Consider the following 18221-nt stretch of genomic DNA (forward strand, 5'->3'; position numbering starts at 1 on the left):
TCCGATGTTGAACTTCACAGCAAATAAAGTGGAGTCACTTTCTGCACCTATTGCTTGTGTCAGGATTGCTGGAAACATTAGCTGCAGGACAGTCTTAACACACTTATGCATGCTATATATTATTTTCTATTGATTAAAACACTGTAACATATCAAGCATTGATAGACAGATAGATTGTTTATAAGCCTTATGAATCCCTGAATGGCCTCTTACAACTGGTAATCACCAGAGGCCACAACAGACAGACTCAGAGAATCTTCTTAATTATCTAATTAAATTAGAAGGTGTTGTTGTCTCACTGTGAAGCCTTATCAAGACACAGGCAAATGGAGAGAACCAGCCAAGCAAGTCCAGGGAAGATGTCCTGGGCCCTTTAGCCAAGAACAATTACTGGCTAACCTCCTTGACAAGAATAAAAGAGGGCTCAGTAGAATAAGCACTTGCCTGGCAAGCTCAAGGTCCTGAGTTCAATCCCTGGTTCCGCCAAAAAAAAAAAAGAATAAAAGATAGTCTTGACAGAATTTCCTACACTGGAGAAAACAATGTGAGTAGGAATTATACACACATTCTAATAAGGAAATATGAAACTAGTATCTATATTATTATGTGGACAAGGAAAAAGATTACATATCAAACAAACAAAGAAAAAAAAAATTCCTGGATCAATGAACACACATTTGCCAGATGCTTCTTACTATAAGACCCTGTATTAAATTATAAAAATTGCTCATATATGTCAAAAGTTCTTATGGAATGTTAACTATAGGCCAGACCCTCTGTTATGAACTAGGAATGAATAAGATAGAAAAAACTCAGAGGCTCACACCCAAAACCATCTGTGAGGGTGGAGGCCCCCAGGAATACATTGAAAGAAAGCCAGCTCTATCCGTTTCCTAGGGCAGCCACATAAACTGTTACAAACTTGGCGGTTTAAAAACAACAGAACATTTTCTCAGAGTTCTGGAAACCTTAAGTCCAAACAATGAAGGTGTCCTTGGCGCTACCAGCTCCTGGTGGCTTCCAACAACCTTCACTGTTCCTTGGTTTGTAACTTGTCGCTCTGCTCTCTGCCTCTCTCTCCCTCTCTCTCGGCTGTAACAACACATCACCTTGTGTTGCTCACTGTTCTGGAGACTAGAACCCCAAAATCAAGTCACTGGCGGCTCTGCTCTTTGGTGAAGGCTTGCATGTGCTGGCCCCTGGGGGCCTGAAGTACAGAAGAATAAATTGAAAATTATTTTCAAGTCTGAAGCTGTCAGACCGGATGCCTTGCTACGTTTCACCTGCTTGGCTCTTCCTTGTCTTTTTATCCTCCTTTTAGAACAGGAAGTTCACCAGACTGGATGTACCTCAGTCCCACTCATCTCATTTAGATGACACTTTGGCGGTTAGGCTTTATTAGACATGATGTCAGGCTGCAGTGGTGGAATGAGCATATGTGGCCTGTATTTTGGAGTCAGGAAGACAACGTCATGGACCAAATGTCATGCGCTCCCACCGGTCCTACACTGAAGCTCTAATCCTCAATAGACCATGTTTGAAGGCGGAGTCTCGGGAGGAAACCAAAGTAGGGTAGAGCCTTTATACAGCACTTGCCCTCTTCCAGAGTGAGAGGCAGAGAGAGGTCTTCTTCTCCTTTTCTTTCTCCTGCTGTCTCCGGAAATAGGCGGCTCCCCAGGCCTAAACCTGGCTGAGTCCTCAGTGACTTCCGGCCTCCAGAGCTGTGATAAATAATCGTTTGCTGTCTAAGTCACCCAGTGGGGTTCTTGTAATAGCAGCCTGAACTGAATAAAACCAGTAGCCAACTTTTTGCTTCGTCTGCTTATGTTTTTGGTGTTAGAAATACACTATTTAAGGCAATGGAAATACGAATTATTTACACATTTTAGTTTTACGTGGCTTGTAAAACTGAAAGCACACAGACAGGTTTGTCATGTGCTTTTCTACTGACACAAGCAGCTCAGATGACTGTTTACCTTCAAATAAATATAACAGGAGAACTACCATTTTCTTTTTTTTTTTTTTTTTTTTTTTTTTTTTTGTGATACCAGGGATTGAACTCAGGACCCTGTGCTTGCTAGGCAAGCACTTATTCTACTGAGCTATCTCCCTGGCCTGAGAACTACCATTTTCTATAAGCAGATAAGCCAAATCAGTATCAGTATTTTAGCATTTATTGAACTAAGGAAATAATCTCTATAGTGCCTCATACTTAAAATCAGTTTAAACTAAAGCTAAATTCCAGGGAGACACAGATATTGAAATAATTATTGTGTGACATTTCTGTTGTCATTGTTTTATAATTACTTTGCTCAATAACAGCATTTGAATAAACTCAAGATGTTAAAAATATAGGGGGCCGGGGAGATAGCTCAGTAGATTAAGCACTTCCCTGGCAAGTGTAAGGGCCTGAGTTCAATCCCCAGTTCCACAAAAATAAAATAAAATTAAATTAAATTAAAATAAAAATTTTGGAGAGCCTGCCCCTTAGCTCAGTTCTTAAAGTGGCTGCTTCAACAAAGCAGTCAGGCTCAGGTTGCTCTGGTTCATTCCCACAACTCAAGCCAGCCAAACCTGCCCTGAAGGCATTCGGTGCCAAAAAAAAAAAAAAAAAAAAAAAAAAAAACTTAAAAATATAAATGGTCTTTGGCTTGACTATTAGTTAACCTACAATTCAATTTTTCTATGATTTACTTTAAAAACAGGCTTTTACTAAGTGGTCCACACTGGCTTCAAACTCACAGCAATCCTCCTGCTTCAGCCTCCTGAGTGCTAGGACAGCAGGCATGTACCGCTGCACCTGGCAGTTTTTCTCTGAGTTTTTTACTTTGTATTCGTGCAAAAGCAATATATACATAGCAGAAACTATACTCTGCATTTGGTCTTCTAATGTTTACACAGGCTGAATGTGCCACTTGATCATCTCTAGTGACAGCAAGCCCTGGCACTCAGTCCCAGCCCTGTCAGTCACCCGACAGCGAGGACAAACCCACACCTTACAGTGGACTGAGTTGTAAGCCAGGATGTTCAGTGGGTTCCATGAGCTAAAGTATTTTTAATTTATGATATTTTCAGCTTATAAAACTTAGCTGGATGTAACCTCATCATAAAAGAAGAAGCATCTGTTACAGAAATCCTGTAGGTTGCTTTTGAGAGTCCTCAAATTACAACAGAAGAACATTTTTATGTAAGCACACAGGCTAAGAAAAAGCAGTAACAAAAATGCCCACATACCCAATAGTCATGCAGCAAGTTCGGCTGAACCGTAATGATATGCATCAGAAAGACTTCCCAAGTAGTTTCCTGAGTGATTCTTGCCAACATCCTAACTCTATATGGATTAACTGCAAACTTCATCAACGATACAAAATTAACATGGCACAATAATAATCACCCAGAATGCTATCTTCAAGTGAAGGCTATTTCTTTTTCTAATAACTTGGAGTTATAGATAAAATGAGATTTCTTCAAATTTCAGTGATTTTTTTCCCCAAAGTTTTATTTAGATATTATCGTCATTGTTAGTTAGACTGGGTTAAGCCCCAGCCTAACCCTTGTCAGCTAAGTAAATCTGGACAAGAGTTTTAACTTCTCCAAATCCTCGTTTCTTCTTCTACAACATAAACATGGTCATGCTCACAATGAAAGATGGTTAGGATGAAGAAATAACGTTCGTGAAGGTAGCACTATGCACGCGGCCACTACTCACTAAGAGAAAGCAACTATCATTACTATGACTGAGATTTTATTAACTAACCTGTTGGCTTACTAATTTCATAACCTCACTTTTAAATTGGTATATGTCAGAAGACGATCCTATAATGTCAATGTGTGTCCTATAAAAATTAATCAGAACTTTATTGTATTTTGAACAGAGCTGTTCACAAGCCTGTTCAATATTCCTTTTCTCGCTGTTTTTCTTTCCTCCAAAAGTCAAAGTCTCTTTTCTGAGCTCGAAGGACAGGCTCTGGGACCACTCCTCCAAGAGTTCTCTCACGTGCTGTACTCTGCTCGGCTGAGAACCAGCTCCAGCACTTTTCAGCCAAATGGTGCTGACCTCCCCGTCCACGCGCTCCCGGCTCAGAACGTGGAACTTTCTGAGCGTGCTTTCGTAAATTCTGCACTTCCGTTTCAAGTAGAGGAAAACGTCTGTGTCGAGCACAAGCACTTGTCCCCTCCCAGCAGGCTCAGGCACTGAGGACCTCAGCGGCTCCACCGCGGTATCACTTCTCTGCACACTTTTCTTGGAGCTCTGTCTAGTCCCCGTTCTCCCCTTACTGATAATTGTTTTGTTTTTGTCTGGCAGAGAACTTGCTTTTGATAGCAAACACTCGTTGAGCCTTTTGATAGCCAGAAACGATCCTTCCACAGAGAGTGTTCCGCGGGGTCCCAAAGGACTGAAGCTTAAATTTGGGATTTTCTTTTTCAGGTCCATGACCAGGCTTTCTAATACAATTTGACTCCGAAAAACAGAAAGATCAAGGATAGCCCTTACGGAGTTGAAGACCTAGCATCAAAAAAATTTAAAAAAAAAAAAAAAAGCAATTAATACAGCACTGCCTGATGAAGCAGAAAACACAAATTCTTTTTCTGGCACTTTCCTGCCTCCACTGCGGTTGCCCTAAACCAGACCGTAAGGGCCATAGGCAGACTGCGGCTCCTTGCTCCTGCACGGCCCATGCACGAGGCCCACAGGACCGGGTGTGCAGTGCACGGTCCCTCAGCACCACTCCCCAAGTGGAAGCAGGCAAATAACGTTTTAGAGGTTAAATGGCGAAAGCTCGTACAGAGCCCGGGTCTCTGCACTGTGCTGGCTCGGCTGCAGAGAGGTCCCCTTGAAGCAGCCCCTCCTTCCCCTCCCCGCTTCGGGTTGCTCACACAGTTGCACAGAGCCCCGTGTTTTCTATAGAATACAGTGCAGAAACCAGTACAGGTACTTTGAATTTTTTTTCAGGTCATTTTCTTCATTCGCACATGTAGTACAGAATGTCCCATTTTCTACCTTTCTTGCATATTCACACTCCTTTGCAATATGTACCTAATTTTCCCCCCACACAAGTCCTTAGGTAGGTACCTGACCTCATCCATGACAGCACAAAGAGAAAGCAACTACTAGCATTACTATGACTGAGATTTTATTAACTAACCTTAAGGTTTACTGATTTCACAACCTCACTTTTAAATTAGTATATATCAAGACGACCCTATAACGTCAATGTGTGTCCTATAAAAATTAATCAGAACTCTACTGTATTTTGAACAGAGCTGTTCACAAGCCTGTTCAATATTCCTTCCCACTAAAGGCATCAAGTGGGGCACAGAGAACTTAAATACACAAGCAAAACTTCTTGAAGCAGACTTGGCCTTGAGTGTTGAGTCAGGTTAGAGCCTGCACCTTCTTTCCTAGGGGTCCCAGGTGAGAATGCTTTGTATTTCCCAGCAAAGGAAAGACGGGGCCCAGGCCACCACCACCCCTGCCACAACCTTACCTTTTCACTAAAGCGAGAGACCGTGAGCTGAGCGTATAAAGCCTTCTTTGCTAGATGGTATTTCCTTTGTCTGACGACATTCTCTGCAACTATAGAGCAACAACATCAAGTGTTTGTGACCCTTACAAAATGTTTGTAGTATATTACTAATTAATTTAAAATATAGGTGTTGGGGGCTGGGGAGATAGTTCAGCGGCACACGTGCCTGCCGGGCAAGCCCAAGGTTACAAGTTTGATTTCCAGTACCAAAAAAAAAAAAAAAAAAGATTTCTCTTAAAATATAGGTGTTAATTCTATTGTTTAGAAATGCTGAGCTTTTTCTCTAAATTCCACATTTAAATAACCAATGCACTTTAATACATTGAAATTCACTTTTGAGTTAATATAACCCTGGTCATATTATTAATCCCAGCCTCCCAAGAGCTGGGATTACAGTCATGCATGACCACGCCCTGTCTCAATTGCCTTCTCAGTGCGCCCTGGGGATGGCGCTGGCATGGCAGGCCCAGGGATTGAACCCCTAGCCCCATTTTAATCCTCTGAGCTATTTGGCCGGCCCTTTAAAATCACTTTGAATAATTACTCTAAATCAAGTGTGCAGTTGTGCAGTCACTAGTTGTGACCATAGTTGTGTTGACCTGTAAACCCAACTACTGAATGGGTGGGTGGGCTGTGGCTGAAGGATCAATAGTTTGAGGCCAACCTGGGTAACATAGGGAGATCCTGTCACAAAATAAAATTAATACAAAAGGACTAAGGAGGTAGATCAGGGGTGGAATGATGCTTGCCTCATGTGTGTGAAGTCCTGAGCTCAGTCTTGAGCGCCACCAACAGAACTTAAATGATATTAATTCTATGAATATTTTTTCCATTTATTTATTTATTTATTTATTTATTTATTTATTTTTGTAGTACCAGGGATTGAACTGAGGACCTTGCACTTGCCAGGCAAGTGCTTATTCTACTGAGTTATCTCCCTGGCCCTCTATGAATAATTTTAACAAAAGATGGGGGGTTGTTTGCTTTTGAGACAGGCTCTTGTTCTATAGTTTAGGCTGGCCTTGCATGCACTAAGTAACCCAGACTATCCTCAAACTCTTGGTAGTCCTCCTGTCTCAGCCTCCCTAGTGCCAGATCACAGATATGCTGAACAAATATAACTTTAATTTCATTGAAAAAATATTTCTAAGAGTATAAAAATTTGACTTGGAAATACCTTTTTTTTCTTTGAATATTACATACACATCTCCTTTGGTTCTTGTTGGGTATATAACACCTTCAACTTCTCCACCCACCGTCTTCACATTCTGGAAGTAACTCTTCACCAGAGTGGCCACCTGGCGATCACTGAAAAGGCCAACGGGAAGGCCGGCAACAATGACTGTTCTCTCAGAAGCTTCGCATTCCTTCACATTCAAAACTGATGCCTGCCAGAGAAACAGGAGGAAACTCTCTAAAATCTATCAGACTAATACAAGTGGCATTGGGTACCAGGGAAAGAGGGTGTTTTATTCTCTTTCAAAGGTAACAGACATTTTGTTGAAAGGAGTAAATATTTGTCTCATATCAGCAGTAACATAAATTTTAGCCAAGCCCAAGAATCAAACACAAAAATGTATCTTTTTTCAAAAAGTGGAAAATATTATTTAGTTTTATTTTAGAAAGGCCTAAACATAATAGAGAATGTCACCAAAAAAAGACTGAGAGACAGAAATTTTTCAAATGTAAAAAGCGCCCAACTAGTTGCAAAACATAGTCGTTTGGAGGCTGCTGTATATTCTCTGGATTGTAGAGTCCAACGAACATAAGCCAATAAGAAATGTGGTCCTTTTATTGACTGTGAGAATCAAGTAAAAGCCATCACCAAAAAATAAAACCTGTGCACTAGAAGAGGTTGTAGTGGATGAAACCCCGCCTCCCAACATGTACCTAAGCTGAGATTCAACCAGAGATGCATGCTACTGCCCGTGCTGCCACCATGCTGACAGAGGACCAACAGCCAGGCCCTTCCTGGGCTCTCTTCAAACTTGAATTCTTCACTTAAAGGGTTTCTGTTCAAATGCTTTCATTTTCCTCACAGTCTTATTTAGAGAAGTAGACGGCCATAGTTTGGAGTTTTGCAAGGGGGAGGGATTTATTAGAGGAGAGACAGAGAATTTCTGAGAGACAGAAATTTAGCTTATAGAATTAATTGATAATACTCACCAGAAGAGTCATATACAAAATGAGTACAGGAAATTTGTCCACACACTAAGGACCAAAGAATCCAGCTGAGAGCCTAGATCTCATAGTGATGTGCTGTTTGAGTCCAGCTGAAGACCTAGAGCCCGTAACAATGTCTCTCACATGTCCACCTGGAGGCCTAGAGCCTACATCAATGTCTCATGCAGGCCCGTTTCACAGATCTGTGCTGGGTAGGCCCAAAGGTCAGTGGTGGAAGCTAGAAAGTTGGTGCTAGCGGGATGAAGGTTCTGTGCTAGCAGACTGAGGGATCTGCACTGGAGTCAGCAAGCGATGTGCAAAGTAAAACCAGAGCTCCCCTGAAAAGGGAGTATCACAGCCATCCTCAGCAGCAGTAGGTCTTGAGCTCCTCCAATGATGAAAACAACCAAGTTGTCATCAGGAAAGCCAACCTGATAAACTTCTCCAGGGGACTGAGCTGTGTACCATCTTCTCCTCCAGAGCCAGGAAGCAATGCTCAAAGTGAGGGACACAGCTCCCAAAAGTGAACTGTAACTATTCTCAGTGACAATGAGGTCCTGAGCTCCTTCAACAATAAGAACAGCGGAGTTTGTCAAGAAAGCCAGAATGGCAAGCTCCTCCAAGAGAACCAACAGCTCCCAACAGCTTCTACAGCCTAACAGCGCCTAACAGCTCCCAGCAGCTTCTCCACAGCTTCCCCACAGTCCTTCTCCCCTTCTTCTCCAGTTCTGACTTATGCTGCCTGTGGCAATCCTCAGTGGGCCTCCCACACTGGATCAGTTCACCTGGGTGTTACAAGCTGATCACCAGTTGCCAACCCACCACAATCCACCCTTTGTCAACTTGATAACCATACATATTTCCTTAACCATAGTCTCTAGGGGAAGATTTATGAAAACTTAAACATGTCTTGGTCTGTTCATATTTACAGGGGGCCTGTGGTTTAGCTCAGTTGTTTAAGCACCTGCTTGGGCAAACCCAGTCAGGTGCAGGGGATCACAGTTCAATCCCCAGCTCCACATACCTTATGAGACCAGCATTTAAGGCAGCATGAGCCCACCAAAAAAAAAAATCCTTCTCAAATTTACATTAATTTGGGCCACTGAGATAGCTCAGTGGACTAAGCATTTGCTTAAGCAAGCACAGGGACTAGAATTCGACCCCTGGCATCACATGTTGTTGCACTGGCCCCCCGCCCCCAAGGCACACTGAACTGGCCACCAAACTGGGCGTGGTAGCACAAACCTATAATCCCAGCACTGGGGAGGCTCAAAACAGGAGGATCACTATGAGTTCAAGCTGCATAGTGAGACCTTGTACCAAATATAGTTTTTTTAATTACGTTAATTTAACACATTTGTCATTGCACTTATTTCTGCACCAAAAACAAAATATTCAAAGCATAACCAAAATTAAAGGCTAAAACACAACATTTTGCTTAATTAAGCTGATTACAAACACAGCTCTAAAAATGACATTAAAAAGCATTTTAGAAGAACTATTACAGGTGCTGGTGAGATGGCTCAGTGGTCTAAAGCACCTATTTAGAACAAGCTTAGCAAAGCACAGGGACCGTGGTTCAATCCCCAGCACCACATGCCAGCCAGCCCCGCCCCCTGGTGGGCTGAGCTGGCCACACACAGTCACACACAAATAAATAAATAAATAAATAAATTTAAAAAAAAAAGAACTATTACAATCACAGTCCTTGTTTCCCATTAACTTTTAACAAGGCATAGCAGGACTGAAAAATGGGGATCTCCTGCAATTCAAATACACCCTTGTCTTTAGGTGACAAGCTTCAGTTTACTTGCCTATTGTCCTGTTCGTAATAACTATGTTCTCCTCTATCTATTTCATCCTTGCAAACCAAATCAATGAAGAACTCCAGAAACCCACCCCATGACTGAATGAGGCTTTGGGGGGACATCTAGACACAAATCATAACATAGACCTACAGGATTCTCCCAACGCTATACTTAGTCCAAGCTGAGTACACCAAATTCAGATAAAATCTGTCTCAACTGCCTGAGGAAGACAGGATATTTCATGGGCCCAAGTAATATCTAAAAGCACAAAGGAGCTCAGGGTAGAAGACTCTGTACTTCAGGCCAGACTCCTAGGGACAGATGCACTACTTCTGGCCTCCCAGAAACAGATTCAGCACACAGCAGCTTGTCCACATCATGAGCCCTTTAAAGTGAATGCAGAAGAATAAACTCAGCCAGGTGTTGAGGCACATGCCTTGAATCCTAGCATTTGGGAGGCTGAAGCAAAAGGTCAAAGCCAACCTGGGCTATACATCAACTGCACTCACCACTGACTGCCTGGACTACAGAGACTCATCTTGAAAAAGAAAAAAGAAAAGGAGGGAAAGGAAAGGCAGGAAGAAGAAACGAGGAAGAAAAATGAGAGTTGGAGGAGGGGTGTGGGAGAGAAAGAGGAAGAAACCCAGTAATGGGAGCAATTCCTAGATTAAAAATTCACACAAGTATACAAAGGGATAAGAAAGAAAGACATGCTAAGCTAGGGTAAGTGAGAGGGCTGCAGGACAAAAGTGACAACCTGAACAGCAGGAGGGAGGCAAGGTACCAAAGAGTTAAATGATATTAGGAAAACAATGCTGCACCTGTCCTCTGCATGCCTGACTCCTATGCATGCCGCATAGTGCTACCACAACAGAAACACCAAAATGACACCCAGGATTTGGAGGCAGATTCATTTAACATCAAGTGGCCACTGACTAGGAATCAATGAAATTGTTCCTCAAAATATAAGGCCGCAAAGGCCCCCGGGAAGGAGGTTTTTATGGAGTTTGAAGCAAGAAGCACAGTACTTGGCTGTCTTTGGTTGGTTCTTACATTATGCATCACAGTGAGCAGCCAAGTCACAGTGACCAGCCTTTTCTGGAGACAAAAGCAACCAGAACTGCAACAGGAACTACCACCTGGACAAGTGAAGTACACTGGGGGAGGAGGGTATTTTCTGCTACATTTCCTCTCTTCAACAAATCTTTGCTGTGCATATTACAGCCTTTGAAACAAGGCCCAATTATAAGCAATCACACTGGGGCTATCAGTGTTCCTAGGATGGACCCTAGCCAAGGTCCCCAAGATTATCTTATTCAGAGTTTTTCCATAAGTGCTTTTAGGAAGAGACATAATGTAGGCCTGTCTGTCCTGTAACATTACTGTGACAAGGTAGGGAGGGGTTAATCTCATCTAGGAGAGTGCCCAGTGTGCCTTGGATGCTCATCAAATCTTGGTCAAGTGCTTGATTGATTGTTCTATTCTTTTGGGGCAACCGCCCATAGAGTTTAAGGCAAAAAAAACAGCTAGCAGGGGTTGGAGAAGCAAGGACTGGTGAAAGTAGCCCGAAAAGACACAAAATCAAGAGGAACAGGTATGGAGCAATCCTCTCAACAGTGTCCTCAAGTTTCAGCCATACATGGACTGGTCAGCGTCCAGAGTAACCAGAGCAGGGTTTGCATCTTCTCATTAGAGTGAGCTGTATGGCCCAGGTAAATTCTCCAGCTACTAATTGTTGTCTTGTTTTTTTGGCAGAACCGGGGATTGAACTCAGGCCCTTGCACTTGCCAAGGTAAGTACTTATGCTACTGAGCTATCTCCCCAGCACCCCCAGCAACTAATTGGATGGGCTCTTTTAACTCGAGAATGGTGGCTTCCAGGCTGGATTTCTGAAGCTTGTAGAGATAGTTAATGCGCACCTACATTGTGTGTGTGCAGGAGTGTCTACAGGTATAGCCGGACTTTTGGTTAAACTCTATGGTGCTGGTTACAAGCTATTCCTGTAGGGTTATATTTTATTTTTTCATCTTTTTTAGAGCTTATGACTTGCATGCTGTATGTAGTTCTTAGTTAACTCTCCTACAAATGCAGGCCTGTTATCACGGCCAATGGTCAAGGGTAGGCCATATCCAGGGATGAGTTTTCAGAGCAGAACTCTATAAACTTCTATTGCCTTTTCAGCTCAGACAGGGAATGCCTCAGGACAGCCCAAATAAGTGTAGGTGGGCATAAGGCTATCTGTATGTCCAGGTGTAAGTGAGGGATGATGACACAGATGCTAAAGCCTGAGCTGGCTACAGGGCTACAGATGCCAGTGCTGAGACCTGATCCTGCAGAACACAAGGTAGGGGCAGGCCTGGCTCTGATCTTCCAAGAGTACCAGGTAAGGTTTTTCTGGCTGGAGCTGATGTTTCAGATAATTATATCCCCAGAGATGGGCTTAGCAGCACAGGTTTGGCATTGTTTGGTGGCAGGTTTTCACAGAGCAGCAGGAAGCGGTAGCAGGACAGCTTTGGCCAAAAGCTTTGCTCAGATGACCACAGCATTGCTAGCTTGTCAGAACCCACTTCTACCAGAGCTAGAAGCGCACTCAGCCTCTATCGGGGGTTCATGTGTCAGTCACAGTCAGGTGGGCCCAGCTTCGAAGGCAGGACATAGCAGGACTGAGTGAGCCACAGTTACTCAGGTTTAGTACAGCATGTGGCACCTGGACAGTTAGGTCTCAGCCTAAGGTGAACCTGTCAGATTTTTTTATCTGAAGGACAGTGGCTGTTAAGAAAGTGGAGGCAAAGGGGAAGGTAGCCTTTAGTGACTGGGTTCAGTATTTGCACAGGTAGCCACTGGGCACTCCCAGGGCTGGCAGTCTGAGTAAACACAGCCACGTGTCATTTGCAGATTTGTGATTTTTCTCAAGTTATCTTGCAGCCAGTCTTTGCCAGCAGAGCTTTCATGTTTTTCTAGCAGATAGTGTGGGTGTCATTAATCAAAAATGCAGTGAGATTTTGTGCTAGGAAACTAGCAAGGTTAGCCGTAAGGGATTCTCCAAAGAAGGTAAACAAGTTCTGAGCCTCTGAGAGGTTCAGTCCAGGTCAGTTGACTTTTAAGTCCAGAACTGTGGTCTTTCCACTTAAAGGTGAAGAGGGGCTGGCTGAATTGAAGGCAGAAGAAGGCACTTTAGGTCCAGGCAGGTGCACTAACAGGCTGTGGGTGGGAGAAGACTGAGCAACATATTCAGAGGACAATTACAGTGGCCTTGGCAGCTTGGAGATCTTAAACTGGCTTTACAAGCAGGAGAGGTATATTTCAGCAGTGCAACAGTCTAAAAATATCTTGAAGTTTTGATACCTCTCAATGTGTGGTTGAATTTCTAGCATGGCAAAATGTACCATTTGTTGCAGGTGAACAGTTGCTCCAGGACGGAATTTCACAATCAGAGGAAGGTGGTCAATGGTCCAATCTCAGGGCCTAATGGACTGTGACAGAATTGTGGGGTCAAAAGGGACAGAGAAGCAGGCTTTCTTGGAGCGGCCAAATCTGTTGCCTCAGGATCTGATGGGAGTAATCCAAAAGCAGAAGGTATATTTTGAATCTAGACATGTAAACCAGGTGACATCTGGAGGCAACAGTCCAAAAAGGGTGTATGGACTGGAAACCACAGATGAACAGTCTATCAGGATCCCACGCTGCTTTAGGTAGCTTTTGATATGTTGAGAAGCACATGCTACATGAGGTGACCTTTGGGAAAGGCCATGGCAACTCAGTCATCAAGGCTAACTAACACTCCAACTTTTCCTCAGTCAAAATGTGAAACTCAAGCGGATTTGTTGATAATCACTTTGGCTGGGAATTAGGTGACCAGGAGAGTCGTAGCCACGAAGCAGAAGGCTCCAGAGGAAGGCCTCCCTGGCCAAAGGTAGGCTATGGTTAGCTGCACCTCATTCAACTGGCTTGAAGGTGACAAGCTGAGAGCAGGGAATGAAGCTATCAGTGTTGGCAGCAACTGCGGCAGAGGTCAAGGGTACTAAGGTGGAAGTCTCAGGAAGAATGGGCTTTTTTCCTTTTTATTCTTTGAGACACAGGAAGTGTTGTGGTTTCACTTTTAACTCCACAAAAATCCTTTTCTCTACAGTTAGGGACTGCTGAGTTTTGACTAATTAATTCCTATCTCTGACTTCCTACTGTGTTCTTGAATGATGGTGCAACTGACAAAGAGTGATGGCCCCTCAGAGAGAGACCATTCAGATGCCCACCTGGCTGCACCCCTGAGGGGACTTAGGTACAACTTACCTAAGTAGGGTGTGAGGACTCTGCTATGTCATATAGATCGCCACGGCACCACATGTGAGGGTCCAATCAGCCCTACAATCAGTGCTTCCCAGTCCTGGTGCACAGATAGAGCAGCCTATTGCTTATCCTGTCTGTTCCACTCACTCAGACATTCATTCAACAGGCACTTAGAGGTTAAACATTCCAGCCCCTTTTCCTTGAGGGTGGCCCTGACTAACAAGAGCTGATCAGATTCTCCTTCTGCTTGAGCTGATGCAAGGCTGACAAACTAACCAAGGTACTTCTGGGGGTCTTACTGGAATCAGGCAGACAGACAGGCAGACAGACAGACTGCACGCCCCTCCCTTTGGGATGCCATGTGAGCCGCTTGAGTGGGGAGCCAGGAATCCTTCTCCAGACCTCTGTGGAGACTTGAGATGGCAAACCTTCCTGTCAGGACCTGGTGAGGTCCTTGCTCAGTCCACGATGGCCAAGACTAGTGACCAAAGACATCAGCATGGTCGGTCTTCTCAGCAACACACCAAATGCTACGGCAACAGAAACGCCAAAGCTACACCCAGGACTTAGAGGCAGATTTATGTAATGTCATACACTGACTAGGAATCAATTTTTCCTCAAAATATCAGGCCCTAAAGGCTCATGGGAGAGGTTTTTATGTGGGTGCAAGCAAGAAGCAGAGCATTTGGCTGTCTTTCGTTCTTACAATATGCACCATAGTGGCAAGCTGTACATCATAGTGGCCAGCCATTTCTAAGAAACAGAAGCAACTGGAACTGCAATAAGAACCTATCATCTGAGCAACTGAGGTACACTGGCTTGGGAGGCATTTTCTGCTACACTGTCACACACACACACACACACACCACAGGCAGGCAACTGGCACAGAATCTCAGGGAAAATATTGAGGATTACTGTACTTTTAAAAGAGTCTAAATGAGCACTCTAGCCATGCTCCAGATAGCAGAGAGAACATGATCTGCTATCTCGGCTTCCAGCACAGACTCCTCAGTCTTACCTCACAGACCCATTGGGCTTCCTCATAAGGACTCACACAGGGCACTGTAATGAACTCCAGACCTCGGACTGAATCCTTCAGTCTCCAGTGTGCAGACACTCTCTGAAAACTTCCTCATCTAACTCTTTGGGTGAATGTGGTAAGCCAATCTTGTAATTTCTTGTACATTTGTGTATCTTGAGTGAGCACTTACTGATCCGATGATTAAAGTCCGTGAGGACTGCCCAAGGACATTCATCCCCTCAGCAGCTCTCTAGCAGTCTATTTCTACCGGTAGCTAACAAAATGAGGTGACAAAAACGTACCTCTCTAATAAATGGCATTTTAGAACTCAAAATGTACACCTCAGATTCATAGAATTGTGGTATCTTGTCAATTCAATTAACAAGTGCTCTATTAATTAGACACATGTTCTATACCTGGTAATATGCTGGGTACCCAGAGATGATATACACAATAAAATAAAATACACTCCACGTCCTGAAATTCAGTTCCCTGACAAAAATGCTCTGTGGTAATCAATACATGGGTACTTGGATAGGATTTCAAATTAACACTATTAAAAAGGGAAGGGGTGACTATTGAAGGGGGAAAAAAGGAGGCACATAGGTAAGTAAATCCTTTCAGAAGAGCTTGGTGAGATGTTACTCCACAGGAAGAGACAGGCCAACCTTCAATAATCTGAGAAGGACATAGACCATCTATAGCAGTCTAAAATAATAATAAATGCCACCCAGGATTAGCAAGCAAGATTCATTCTGGTAACACAATAAATAAATAAATAGTTATGTGAGATAAAGACCTTTAAGACTGAGGTCAAATTTGAATAGATGAAGCCAAGGGGACAGGGGATGTGAAACTAATTTTCGGGTGATACAGACATAAAGGAGTGGTGCAGGCCTACAAGCCAGCAAGCTGAGAGGCTGAGCAATGCAGCAACTAGCAAGACTTACACTCCCAGCACTTGGGAGTGGTTCAACGCCAACCACCTCAGCTAGATAGTGAGTTCAAGACCAGCCTGAAATGCATAGTGAGATCCTATCTCAAAAAAATAACAAAAATAACATTTGGCTGGCTCCAAGGTAGGGTGGTACACAGGGGCAAGAGTTCATGGCTGCAGAAGACAGCAAAAGCAACAAGGACAAGCCTTTTTCTGTCCCTTATATTGCATGCAGGCTAACGGCCCTAGAGTGGTAGCACTCACACCCTGCATCCCAGCACTGGACCATGAATCAATCACAAACTCTACATTTGGTTACCTCTGAAAAGCCCGCCCACCCCCCCATGACCACCTGAGACTTTGGGGAGCCATCAGGACATAAATCACAACAGAAAGCTATATTTTAAAAGGCCTTTGGGCCACATAGCAGGAAGAAACACTTGACAAAGAAAAACTTCCTCATTAAGACACTAAGGAGAATTAAAACATTCGTTTACTGCATTTGTTTATACTTTTCTCAAAATGAATTATTTTAGTTTTAGTCTTTTGTTTTTGTTGTGTTTTGTTTTGGCAGAACCAGGGATTAAACTCAGGCCCTTGCACTTGCCGGGGAAGCGCTTAGTCTACCGAGCCACCTCCCCGGCCCCATTTCTTTTTGGGTTTAGGATTTTTTTTAATGAATTATTTTAATTAACTATACTGTCACACTTGCCAGATACACTCACAACTGCTTTTGCAACTCCAGAACCCTAGGATTTCAGAGCAGAAGTTAAGGGCTCTGCCACAGCTTTCAAATCACAGCATGCACTGGGCTAAAGCTGCAACTTGCTAACTGTTCTTCCAAGCCAGGACAGCTGATGAAAGCACAGCCCTTTGGCTCTCTGGAGAAAGACGACGCCCCACAAAAATGTTTAAACCTTCAAGAGTCTTCTCATAGCACCCATAGTGGCACAGGCCTCTCAACACCGGAGGCTGAGGCAGAAGGATCGCTGTGGGTTTGAGGGCTGCCTGGGCTATAAAAGTGAGTTCAAGGCCAGCCTGAACTGAACAGAGACTTCACAAGGCCTTCCTGACTCATCCTTGCTCAGAACTTGTCTCAACCGCTCTTTTCTAAAGGAAGTCTGGCCTCCCTTTCTGGGTAACCGGCCCACTTTCCTTCCTAGTAGCGATGGGCTCAGAGCAAAACCTCTCGCTGGGGAACTGTGTCCAAGCCGCGCCCTCCGGCCCACTCACGACCCCGCGCTCTCTCAAGACCCGACCCCAACCCCGGACCCCGGCCAGGCCCCCGCCTGCCCTCGTCCGCGCCCTCCCGGCCCCCGCACCTCTGCCCCGCCCCCCCGTCCTCACCCCCGACCCCCGCACCCGCCCTCCCCCTGCCCGCACCCGCCCGCGCCTTCCGGGGCCCGCCCGCACCACCGCCTGGCGCGCAGTCCCGCGCCCTCCGTGCCCACTCCAAGGGAAGCGACTTGCCATGGCGCGCTCGCGGCAGGAAGGCGCAGGACACCAAGTTTTGGTTTCGTTTTTTGTTCCTGCTCCAGGGAGCCTGCGCCGCCTGCCTCCTCTCAGAGGGGCTGCTGCCCGCGCCCTCCCACGTGTCCCGCACTTCGGCAACTTTGGAAAAGCCGTTGGAGGGAAGCCGGAGGTGTCCCGGCAGGAATCTGGGGTCCTGGAGTGAAGGCCCTCCTGGCTCCGTGGAGGTGGAGTCTCCGTCTGCAGCCCCCAGAGTCGCTCCGCATCTGCCCCGTCGCACCCGCCCGGGGACGGGGCGGGGTGGGGAGGCTTCTCTCCCGCCGGCCCAGCTCAGCCTGGCCCTGAGACGCGGGCACCCTACAGGTGCAAGCCTCAAAGCTAAATCAGGGGGCCGGGGAAATGGCTCAGTGGAGTAAGCACTTGCCTGGCAAACATAAAGGCCTGAGTTCAATCCCTGGTTCTGCCAGAAAAAAAGAAGGAAAAAGAAAAGTTAAATCAGGAGACTGAAAAAAGCAAATTAATGGCAGGAATTTTAATTACCACCCCTAAATGAAGTGTTTTTTGTTTTTTGTTTTTTGTTTTTTTTTTTCCGCTGAATGCCTTCAAGGCATGACTGGCTGTATTGTGTTGTGGGGATCGAACCCAAGCAACCTGAGCCTGACTGTTTTGTTGAAGCAGCCACTTAAAGAACTGAGCTACCAGGCAGGCCCCCTAAGGGTTTTTTTTTTTTTTTTCTTCCTCGAATGCCTTCAGGGCACTTTTGGCCAGCGGGAGAGTTGTGAGGTTCGAACTCCAGGAACCTGAGGCTGACAGCTTTGTGGAAGCAGCCACTTAAAGGACTGAGCTAGGGCCAGGCCCCCCCTAAATGAAAATATACAAGAAGCCATGAGATACAATTTTCCCACCCTTAGATTGCCAAAATTAAAATACATGACTGTGGCCTGTGTTCGGGGGCGGGGCTGGCGCGGCACGTGGTGTCTGGCATCGAACAAGTCCCTGTGCTGGACTAA

General features: G+C 44.8%; 1 protein-coding gene across 1 annotated transcript; it reads right to left on the bottom strand.

The window, feature by feature from the left end:
* Positions 1-3493: 3493 nt before the first annotated feature.
* Positions 3494-17283, bottom strand: Rbm43 (RNA binding motif protein 43). The gene is made up of 4 exons (XM_023721353.1): positions 17212-17283; positions 6706-6916; positions 5490-5578; positions 3494-4507 (listed from the first exon to the last, which is right to left on the bottom strand). Exons 1-4 carry the CDS (start codon positions 17212-17214, stop codon positions 3749-3751), a joined length of 1062 nt encoding a protein of 353 aa, XP_023577121.1. The 5' UTR covers positions 17215-17283; the 3' UTR covers positions 3494-3748.
* Positions 17284-18221: the final 938 nt, after the last annotated feature.

Source organism: Octodon degus, unplaced genomic scaffold (genome assembly GCF_000260255.1).
Source record: "Octodon degus isolate 3935 unplaced genomic scaffold, OctDeg1.0 scaffold00082, whole genome shotgun sequence".
Taxonomy (NCBI): Eukaryota; Metazoa; Chordata; class Mammalia; order Rodentia; family Octodontidae; genus Octodon; species Octodon degus.